The sequence below is a fragment of the Camelina sativa genome, chromosome 16 (genome assembly GCF_000633955.1).
Source record: "Camelina sativa cultivar DH55 chromosome 16, Cs, whole genome shotgun sequence".
In the NCBI taxonomy this organism is placed as follows: Eukaryota; Viridiplantae; Streptophyta; class Magnoliopsida; order Brassicales; family Brassicaceae; genus Camelina; species Camelina sativa.
Genome location: NC_025700.1, coordinates 26,402,069 through 26,414,237, shown reverse-complemented (window position 1 = coordinate 26,414,237; position 12,169 = coordinate 26,402,069). Strand labels below are relative to the sequence as shown.

Here is a 12,169-nt window from a genome sequence, read left to right as displayed (position 1 = left end):
TGGGAGATGAAACAGAGAGTGTTTCATCACAAGAAAATACAAAAGACAGCGAGGATGTTGTTACACAAGACATTCAACAGTAGCAGCCATTAAAAGGACTACTCGTGAGATTCATAAGCCAAAGCGATTCGAAGACTATGTGCTGTTAGCAACAATTGAGAGTGAGACACTTTTGTTACTAATAAATAATGAACCAAGATTTTACGAGGAAGCTAAGAGTCAACTTGTTTGGAGACTTGCGTGCAGAGAAGAAATAGAATCCATCAACAAAAATAAGACATGGAATCTTGTTGATAAACCAAAAGATGTGAAGGTAATAGGTCTTAAGTGGGTATTTAAAATTGAAAGGAATGCTGATGGTTCTATAAGTAAGTATAAAGCCAGGCTTGTGGCAAAGGGTTATGTACAAAAGAGTGGTGTAGATTTTGGTGAAGCATTCGCTCCAGTGACACGCTTAGAGACTATTCGACTTTTGATTGCTTTAGCTGTAACAGATGGATGGGAAATCCATCATTTAGATGTGAAGACAGCTTTCTTACACGGTGAGTTAAAGGAGGACGTGTATGTTGATCAACCATAGGGTTTCAAGATCAAAGGTGAGGAGCACAAAGTTTATAATTTGTCAAAAGCTTTGTATGGTTTGAGACAGGCTCCACGAGCTTGGAATACAAAGATGGACCAAATCTTGAAAGAGATGGGTTTCAAGAGGTGTGTTAAAGAAGCGTCTGTGTATCGGAAAACAAAAGACAAAGAGCTGCTCTTAGTTGCGGTTTACGTTGACGATTTGTTGGTTACAAGAAACAATCTTATGGCTATAATCGAATTCAAGAAAGGAATGTCTGCAAAGTTTGAGATGAAAGACCTTGGTAAACTCACTTATTACCTTGGTATTAAAGTGAGTCAAGAGAAGGATGGGATCACTATCAAACAAGAAGGTTATGCAAAAAGGATATTGGTGGAGGCTGGATTAGAAAGCTGCAATCCGACCTTGATACCAATGGAGTTCGGACTGCAGGTATCAAAAGCTCTTGGTGATACAGAGACAGATCCTACTCGATATCGGAGGTTTGTTGGCTGCTTAAGGTACCAGTTGCACACACGCCCCAACCTTGCATTCGCTATTGGCATAATTAGCAGGTATATGCAGAGTCCACGCAAGACACATGGTAAGATTGTAAAGCAAGTTTTGCGTTATCTAAGAGGAACAACTTCATATGGACTAAAGTATAAGCGAGGAGGATCAAAAGAACTTGTCGGGTTTAGTGACAGTAGTCACAATGTTGACCAAGATGATGGAAGAAGTACAACTGGTCACATGTTCTTCTTTGGTGACACACCGGTTATTTGGTGCTCGCAGAAACAGGACACAGTCGCAATGTCATCATGTGAGGCCGAGTTTATGGCTGCGACAGAGGGAGCTAAGCAAGCGATTTGGCTTCAGGACCTCTTGAGTGAAGTTACAGGATGGAGAAGCAAGCAGATCTTATTGTATGTTGACAACAAAGCGGCTATTGCTCTCGCGAGAAACCTTGTATTTCATGGCATGAGTAAACATATTCACAAGAGATTTCACTTCATTCGTGAATGTGTTGAGAGAGAGCTCATTTATGTTGATCACATTCCTGGAGTTGATCAGAGAGCAGACATTTTGACAAAGGCGTTGGCAAGAATTCAGTTTGTGGAAATGAGAAGCTTGCTAGGAGTTCATGATGTTACAAAAGGAGATTCAAAGCTTAAGAGGGAGATTGTTGGATAAGCTTTGAAGCTTAAGGCCCAAGTTATTCTTACGAAGGAAAGATAAGAATAAGAGAGAAGATTAAGATAGACTTGAATAGAATTAGGAGTTATCTAGTTTTATAGTCCTAATAAGTATAGAAATAAAAAAGCCTCTATATATATCAATTGTTGAGTTGTGACATTGATATGAGAAAAGAGAGAGCTTTGGAAGTGTTTAGTTTTGAGAGGAGATGTTCTAAACATAAATAAAAGAGAGTTATTCTTTTAATCAAGTTCTTTTATATCTTTTAGTTTTTTCTATGAGTTTCAAGACCTGAGTTGATAATATGCTCCATAAACTCCATTTCTGTATCCATCTTCTTTTCATCTTCTCTTAACTCTTTCAATATATGTCTCATCTTCTGCAATTCTTCGCTCGCATCTCTTACATCAACTGTGTCATCATCAATCCCTCTAGATTCTGAAAACCAACAGCAAAGAAAAAGTTATAGTTGTATGTATACATTAGCATTCCTTTTCTTTTTTTGGATAGGTTTTGTTAGATTTCTCACAAGTGATCAGAGAGATCGACTCGAACTAGAGACCTAAGACAGAGATTCCTTATAGAATATCTTGCTTCAGTATTTGTGGAGTTATGAATGATGGGTTTATAGATCTGATTTAGTTTTAGTAGACACTAGAACTGAATAGTGGATCGCTTGCCTTATGGTGATGAAGGTCAAAAGAACTTACTAATAATAATTAGATACTTCACCAAAAAAAAAACATTAGCTAGGGTTTCTTCATGTACAAACCTGTTGATATCGAAGTCTCATCGTTGTGAGGTTTAGAATATCTAACAAGGTACTCGATGATGTAAACTGAGTGGTTTGCGATGAAGATCAAAACAGTGAGAGGCCAAAGGAACATGTACTCAAAGCTTGCTAACGCCAATAGAAACATGAAGCGATCCGACAGAAACAACCAGAATCCACTGATACCCTAATCAAATAGAGGAGAAAGAGAGTTAGAACTAACACAAGTAAATGTAGATAATTTAGGATGTACAATTTTTACTTACAGAGACTCCAGCAGAAGAGAGTTTAGGGCATAACAAGATGAAGATTAATGCGAGAAGACTCAAAAAGATTAGGACAAGACCGATCAGATCTGTGTATTGTTGGAATACAATCCAAGTCCCATATCTGACGTTTGATAAAACTATCATTAATATATAAAAGGGTTAGGGCCAATCTACTAATTGCCAATTGGTTTTTAGTTAGAAGCCCAAGATAAACCCAAATTTAACATGGTATCAGAGCCCAAAGTTAAAATTCTGGTGGACCTAGAAAAATGGATATGGATATGCCTCTTGTTAACTTGAGTAATAGGGGTCCAAAAAAATAGAATTATCATCTCGAGGAGGCGTGTTAAAATCACATATGTGGTCTTTGGTTTGAAGGGGAGATTGTTGGAATACAATTCAAGTCCCACATATAAGATTTTAACATGTATAATGAGGAGGAGACGAGAAGCAAGAAGAGAAACACACATTCTATCCAAAACAAAACAGTCGCTAGAACTTCTACTTCTTGCTCATATCTTTCTCCTTCTTCAATAATATTCATCTTCTTCATCAATCGAACTCTGCCAATATTGATACAACACTTTTCTGTTATTGTTTTTGTATATATTTATTCGTTTACGATAATAAAAAGGTTTTATATATCCCGAGAGCTTTGGGACTTTAGAATTTGTATTTATGATTTGGGGTTAGGGCTAATTTTCATTAATTTGAGAAAGGAAAAAAAAAAAGAAGAAGTAATACACATGTCATGTTGTTGAAGTGACAAAAAGAATATTGAAGTTATCAATTACAAATCTGATATGTATCTATCTCTTCTTTCACGATATTAATATATTAAGTTAACAAAATAAAATAAAAAATTAACAAATAATGATTTGAACCAAGGGAGGCTTTAAAAATTTTGAGTGATTCGAACAGATTTTGTCGAGTTTCTTCTTTAGTGGATCATTTATCAAATTTTTATAACATTTTATCAAAAATATTTCATGACATGTTAAGAGAAATAATTTGAATTGATATCCATCAGTCGTTTGTAGCACAGCATCGGAATATGAATTAGGTAAGCAACAAGGTGAAATGAATAATAGCATAGGTCTTAACTAGGTTGGCTGTTGTCAGGTGATGTGACCTGAACATGTTACATGACACATTAACATAAATTAAAGGCATCATGTACACAATAAATCATGCTATTAATCGATGATTCATAATTCCAAAATCTACCAAAATTTAAAACAAAACCTAAAATTTCTCTTATTCAATCTCAACACCTGAGATACATAAAAATCACGAGTGATTAGTTGTAGAAACAACTTCACAAACGATATCTACACTCTAGGTGTCTTCTTTGTCCAACTAAGCTTGATCAAGCGAAAACTGGAACAAAAATACATAATATCCAGAAGTATGTAGTATTAATTGAATTAAAGGAGGAAATTGACAATTCACTCTTTCTTAGAGATACACTTTTAAACTTATAATCAATTGGTATTAACTTATTACAACTATACATACATTGATACATACAATAATAATAGAATTGATTCATCATGCAAATACAACTCCCGGCCCTAACTCCTAAGCATGCATTAATCAGCTGGTTTTCCCTACGTATACTATCTATTTGGTAATATACTTTCAAATAGAACTAAATCTTTGAATTACTTTGGGCTGAAGCGATCAATCTTCAGGACTGGTCTTTGCTTTCAAGAGATTCTCTTGGTTTTTGAGAAAATAAAGAAAGACTATACAATCTTATGAGAAATGTAATCATCTTCCATGCATAGAAATGATCCACAAAAAGTTCATGGACTGATGGACATAGAGCATAACTATCCACGAAATTCCAAATTAAATGGAAAAAAAATGAACAAAAACACTGAAAACACTACAAAAAAACTCAGAAAATAATTAATTAATCAAGTTTTTGAAACATAACCAATATGGCAATATGTATCATAGTAGTCTGAAGTAAATGGTTGAAATACTAAGAGATCGAAGAGCTTAAATCATGGGGGGAGGTGAGAATTTGGTTGTGGAAACAACATCAAATTCAAGCAAGCGCCTTCCACGTCCAAGTAAATCTTCTTAAGATCATCCATAGACACAAATTGAGCGAACCCCCAACTTGGAGATAATTTGTCGTGCCACCTCTTACCTGCAGAAAAGAGAAAAAACGTTATTTGAGAATTACTCAATTCCAAATAAATATCTAGTCTCTACTTTTCAATCCTGTGTTATGAGTAAAAACGTTAAAAATAATGTCATTACAAGACCTACATGAACATGACAAATGGTTGGATCCACGTGGGTCTAGCACTCGAATATTAGCTTGCTTGAAAATCTTTTCATCTTGGTCAAGTCCTTCACTCTCTTCGAGAGTCAGAAAAATGGAGATCCATTTGGCTCGGTCCCGTGTTAAGTTGGCATTGGGATACAACTCTAGAATCCTAGATATGTCATGCACATCACATGTAAACAATCACTAAGAGGTGAGAAGTTGCAAAAAAAAAAAAAAAAAAGAGAAAAAGAAAAAAAGTAATCATATTCATATACCATATGCATGTACTTACCATTCTCTTCCCTCAACTGTAAATTTGCGTGACCTGTGACAATGCTCTTTCAGCTCAGAGAAATTCTTAACTCTCCAAGAGAATTTGGGATAAGGGAGTTTGTCATTAAAAGAGATGATTTCCCAATTAGTAGGGGGTGGAGCAACAATGACATCAACACCAAACTCGCATTGATCTTGAGTACTGACAAATCCATTTTCAGGGTCTTTGAATATATTAAGCGGAAGCACTTGCGGCAATCCCCACGTAGATCTTAAACTATTGAACGGCTTCGATTCTACATCTGTATATAAATTTTTAATGATTAGAAATAGAATAAAAGAAGATACATGTGTATGGTAAGATAAGAGATATGTATCTACATATATATACGTACCTTGAATGGTAAAGGTACTTGTTTGATTTTTTGTTAAAGACGAAAAACCGAAAATCCGCGAACACCTCAGTTGATGGTTTGGAGGACAAGCTAGAGCTATCTAATTTCAAATACATTGAAATAAAGTCACTTTCGTTGTCATTATCGTTCCCTTTCGGATACAATATCAGTTTCCTGCGTTTTGCGTAAGTTAAGATAATGCATCTTCTTCAAATTTTAAGAGCAAGAAGAAAATATTGTTTTAAGGACATAAACTATAGTGACTATGCATTGCCATGCATACGTTACGTACCAGTCGTAGCCACCAGAGGAGAAGATACGGGATTGATATTTGCCATCAGAGGAAAGAGTTGATTTCTCAAGTTGGGAGAAGTTTTGGATCTTTAGTGAATAGGAAGAAGGAGAACGTTCTCTCATGCTCCAGACAGTTGTAGAAGACATTCTTTTACCCAAAAACGACCTTAACTCTGTGATAACCTAAACAATAGATCCGAGAGAAGATTTTGAGATAGTCATAGAGGTTAGAAAATTCAATAAATACGTTATTATTAAAAACAAATATGTCCCGGAAATTGTATGGTGTATATCTATATTAGGACTAATACCTATTGAATACAAATTGTTGGAATTTCTGGTTTGCAACAATTTATACACCTAAATTCCGAATTCAAATTTTACGATTTAGGCAAATAATGAATACACCTGGAAACTCTGAAGTGGAACGGTGGATCGAAACGACTTGAGGTTGTGCACCACAAATTGGTTTCAAAAGAGCCAATTTGGAAGATATCGCATATAAAGGTTTTAAACAATAATTATTATTCTTATTGAAAATATAAATAGACTCTAAAGTAGCCGAGAAACTTCAATTCCACACCATTTATAGTGTTCATTAGGCTCAAATTCTGGACACAATGAGATCATAAAGTTACATTTAAAATGAACATTGTAAAAAAAAAAAAAAATGTACAGAGGATGCTATGTTCTTCCTATTCACATAACAATTGAAATTACTTAAATGTTTTAAATAAATAAATTACTATTAAATTCCCTCAAACAAACCAAAAAAACCCAAAAGATTTCATTAAGAAGAATAATCTTTTTTTATAGGCTTCCTGATGACGTGTCCCTTTGTGAAGGGCTTCTCCAAAAGCCAGCCCCGTAGAAACGATCCAACATCTCATTCTCAAGTCTAACGACGTCGTTTACCTCATCGGTCACGTGACATTCCTCAAAAACAATCTCAGCCGTCGGATCCTCCTCATTCAATCTAGCGTGTACGGTGCTCTCGCTCCCTTCCGCCGCCGCTGACGCAAGCAAACCATGCCGTTTTCTCGTGAACCGTCGCCGTTTGCTTCGTCTCCAAGCTTTCTTACAAACCGCCGCCGGGACTTTATAAACGGCCAAAACCACCAGATTCACAACCGCGCATGGACAACAACACCAAACCGCCGCACACTCCGCCGCCGCTCCTCCTGCCACTTCTCCAACTTTTCTCCTCTCTTTACCTAACGCCGTCGACGGTGGAGAAGAATAGTTTCTCATCGCCGATTCTTCCGACGACGCTAACAACGCCGATTTCAAAATCACGTGGCGAGTCATCATTACTATTATTTATAAAACGGGTTTCCGGTTTTGGGATTATTTTTTTGGGTTATTCCCGGTTATCGGGTTAGTGAAAATAACCTAAGATAGAATCTAGTGAAAAGTGACCCATGTTTGATAAGGGTCATTCATCATCGAGATTCTAAAGGTTATGTTTACTAATCAAATCATCATGATGATGATGATCCCAAGAGGAGGAGAAAGGTTGGGAGAGAAGACAACAACAACAACAACAACAAAAACTTGTGGATGATAAAAAAGTAGAAATAGGGAGGGAGAGAGTAACGAAAAGTTTGATGAGTTAAAAAATAGCTGTTGTGAAACAAATTGTGAGGATTGGTTGTAATTTTCTTGAAACGTTTGGGTCAGAGAGAATAACTGAATCAGAGAGATTAATCTGGAACCGAGAAGATCGGTGAGGATTCAATAACTAAAGATTTTTTTTTTCCTAAATTTAACAAAGAATCATAATAAATAGGAGGATTGATAAATGGCAATTGTTTTTCTTAAAAAAAGTAATTTAAACAAAACAGAGGATATAAAGTTTATTTTTGGCTTTTTCTAATTGTATATTTGTCGATTTTTATAGTTCGATATAATAAATAACGGTTTCAATAATTTTTTCCTTGAATTATTATATTTTTTCCCCAGTTTTGAATATTTCTTTGTGTTTTCGTTAGTAAAGAAAGAGTCTTGTCATACCACCTATGATTACTCAAATTTCATATATTATTCTATTATATAATAACTAGATTAATACCCGCTCGATGTGTTGATTTAGAGTTTTTTAAATAAAATAAAATTTAACAAAGAATATAAAGTAAATATTTTTAGTAAATAAAAACTATCTATAAAAGTAAATAGATACACTGAGATGTTCAATATAAATATCTTATTTAAAAGGTGTGACTCTGTGGTTGAGACTATTAATCACATTTTTCTTTGAATGGCCTCAATCGTGGGAAGTTTAAGATTTATCTCTAACTCCGGTCTCATCAGAGGGTTTTACATATAAGTCGGTGTACTCAAATTTGGATTTTGTTTTCTGGAGGGATGTCTCTCAACAGGGTGATCCTGATCAACTTCTTCAATTACCATGATTTTTATGGACAATCTGGAAGGCCATAAAAAGAAAATTAAAGTTTAGAAATCGAGACGAATGATATAATTGCTCAGACTTTGGACGATAGGTTAGCTTGGGAAGAAGCTCTATCTTTTACAACGGTCATAGCGGCTCCATCTCCGTCCTCGAATGTCCAGGTTTCTTCACCTTGTTGTCAAATTGATTGTTCTTGGAAAGCAACCAATGAGTATTCATGATTGGGCTGGTGGTGTTGCGTTGGTGAGGAGCGAACCTTGTTGTTGGGGGCCAAGTGTCTAAGACGGAGCCCCTCCCCCTGCATTCAGAATTAGAAACGTTGTTCTGGGCCATGGAGCAAATACGTGTTGAGTTACTCACTATGGTGCATTCCCCTGAATATTGGCCATCCTTTTTCAACTTACTCGATGAGTTTAATTCACTGGAGTTTTTTTCACTATTCTCCATCTCTTGGATCCCGCATGCGACAAATTTGAAGGCAGATTGTCTTGCCCATGCTTCGAATTCTCTTATCTCTGAAGTTTCTTTTGTAAACCCCTTTTCTCTGGCTTGGGAAACTAACCGAGGAAATTCCTGTTACTTTATTGTTTGGTTGAAAAAAAAATAGATACACTTTTAGTTAAAGAAAATAGTTGTAGATGAGTTCAAAAATATTAAAATTTAATTTAATTTAACAAAGAATATATATTTAATTCTTTTCGTAAGTAAAAACAATGTATAAAAGTAAAGAGATAAGCTTTTAGTTATAGAAAATAGTTGTTTTTTTTGCTATAATACACTAATGTATATCCATTTACAAATCTACTGTCTATATTACCACTAAAAGTTTATTTGTACACACAAATATATTTTACTGTTAAAATATACTCTTTAGTCTTAACTACTACCAACAAATTAATTGTCTTTATGAACACATTAAATAATCTGTTATAAGTCTCTTCACTTTAACATTTTTATAGTTATAAAAGCGCATACGTTAATCTTACATACTCCTATCATATATATTACAATAGCAGTCTTTCGAATAAATTATTTGATTGGTGAAAGAAATATGAGACGATCTATTTATTTGATTGGTGAAAAATAATATTTTTGTTTGTGTAAAGGTGAGTATTTACGTTTTTTTAGAAACAATAACTAATTATATAATTTTCACAATCATTTTTTATCTTATATAAAAAGTAATCTTTTTCTTGTAATATAGCAACGAAAAATTAAAGTAAGTAAAAAATATTATAATTTTGAATTTTATGGTATATACATATATATAAATTTATCTTATAATTAGATTTTAAATAAAATTAGGTTTTATTTTATCTATTTACTTTTATATAAAACCTTTTAGATTAGGTTTAGAATTTTTACATTTTTTATTTTTAAAATTTTTAATAATGAATTGACATGTATCAACATCTGAATGATATAATTGACACGTGTCACGATCTTGTTAATGAGTAATTTTGTCATCAAATTTTATATAATAAGGTTTTATTTTATCTATTTACTTTTATATAAAACATTTTTAGATTAGGTTTAGAATTTTTACATTTTTAGTTTTTAAAATTTTAATAATGAATTGACATGTGTCAACATCTGAATGCATTTTTATTTTTAAAATTTTTAGTAATGAATTAATATGTGTCAACATCTGAATGATATAATTGACACATGTTACGATTTTGGTAATGAGTAATTTTGCCATCAAAGTTTATATAATAAGATTATCTTATTTTATGCAAACTTTTAATTATGTATTTTCATCATGTTTGTTTGTTATTTATCAGATTTTTGTATTAATAAAATGTTTTTTTATTAGTGAAAAGAATAAAAATAAAAGACAGTTGTCAATTTTTCTTTTGGCTGCGATTTGAGAAAAGAGAGACTTGATTAGTTTTGTCCACACGTGACGCGTGAGTGATGTTGGTATAAAGTCGTTTTTGGAGTTCTCTTCTTTTTGTGTGTTGTTTTGTTTTAAATCTCAATATGAACCACAAAATTTGTTTTGCTTATCAAAGCACCTGATCGTACTTTCTTCTTTTCTCATTTTCAATCTGTTTAGTCAATTTTTATGCAACTGCCAGCTCGATATGAGCATATATCACACAAAAAATGATATTTAATTTTATATGAGTCTTAAAGACTCTTTGAATGGATCTTATCTGCACATATATATAACGTATGCATTGGCATGAGGATTTTTTTAATTTTATATGTTTTGTTTTTTAAGAGATGTGTTTGTGAAAAGTTGTTGAATATCATTTTCAGTCTACGTGTAATGTAAGACATATTGATAGACATTTTGTTCCACTTGCACAGTTTGTCAATGTATGTGTTCATGTGGGTTTTTGGATCGCGCCCTAAAGCCACTAAACTATACGAGTGGTGGAAGTTGTCATGCCACTTTAAGAATTAAGATGAATTTCTAAAGGCAAACCAAAAAATTGAAGTAAGAACGAAGACGGTTAAGTCAGGAATATCGCAAAATGCATATGTTTCTTGTAGCGGAAGATGGACCACCAATTGAGAGATAGGATCTGAATCTCTCTTCTCCCAAGTCACACTTCTAGTTATATCTTGTGCAACCGTATTTGCCTGAATTGATGGAATGTTTTGAATCAAGATAGAAAAAAATCTAGAACTAAGACGTTGAATGACATTCTCAATCTGCAACATTCTCAAAAGCCCAACATTCTCAATCTGCAACATCTTCAAAAGGTCAACATTCTCAATCCGTAAATCTCGCAAGATATGAAGAGACCACAAAATACACTTTAGCTCTGCCACTATCATGTTAACAATTAATAGTCTCATCCAAATGGTTCCAAACAATATAGGAATCACCACTAAATGAAGTTGGATTAACCCAAAATGTGTGAATATTACATTTGAGTATTCCTCAGGCTTCACCCATCTTTTGTTAATCATTGAAACTCTAGAATTTTGGTTGCTCACCTGAATTCTGCAATACAAACTCTATTTACTAATTACTATCTACATTATTAATTATGTATATTTATTTTAGAGAAATTGTGAATAAATGATAAATAAAGATTGACCTATCTACGCATTATGTGAACAAATGCCAACTATTCAAAGACTACCCCTTGCACTAGATTTTAAAAAATAAATAAATGAAAATTAACAAGAATTTGTAGAAAATGGATGAAGAATACATGAGAATATTTTTAATGTAAAGAATATGTCATGTTTGTTGCTATTTTGGATAGATAAAACTTGATCTACGAGGTTTAGAACACACATTTAAAATTTAAAATGTGTATTCTATACATTGTACATGTGCTACAAAATTTAGATTATATATTTTATAAATCTTTCATGCTCTAGAAAATTTAGAAGTCATTTATGTTCAATGATATTTAGAATTCTATTTTTTAAGAAATTTATAATACTGTACATATTTTATAATTTGCTTTTTGTTTTTAACAAAAATTAGAATACGTTTTCTAACATTTACTTATCTTCTAACAGTGTTAAAAAACATGATAATTGTTATTTTCATTGTAATTGATTTTATAAAAATATTAGTTATAACCATTAAATTAATGTTTTTTACCAAATTAGGAAAATCTCTCTATAAATTAATAATTGAAACCTCTATAAATTAATAGATTTTCATGGTTCCAACATTATTAATTTTAGAGAGGTTTTACTGTAGTATCATCTATTTCTTACCATATGACAAATATTTTATT

At 33.0% G+C, this 12,169-nt stretch overlaps 2 protein-coding genes across 2 annotated transcripts; both read right to left on the bottom strand.

The window, feature by feature from the left end:
* On the bottom strand, window positions 2,025–6,193 carry LOC104754072. Its single transcript, XM_019237859.1, has 8 exons — window positions 6,045–6,193; window positions 5,739–5,926; window positions 5,377–5,659; window positions 5,084–5,253; window positions 4,869–4,961; window positions 2,798–2,886; window positions 2,532–2,718; window positions 2,025–2,197 (listed from the first exon to the last, which is right to left on the bottom strand). The coding sequence occupies exons 1-8, from the start codon at window positions 6,191–6,193 to the stop codon at window positions 2,025–2,027; spliced, it is 1,332 nt and encodes a 443-aa protein (XP_019093404.1).
* LOC104752617 lies at window positions 6,681–7,815 on the bottom strand. Its single transcript, XM_010474808.2, has one exon. It carries the CDS (start codon window positions 7,355–7,357, stop codon window positions 6,857–6,859), a length of 501 nt encoding a protein of 166 aa, XP_010473110.1. The 5' UTR covers window positions 7,358–7,815; the 3' UTR covers window positions 6,681–6,856.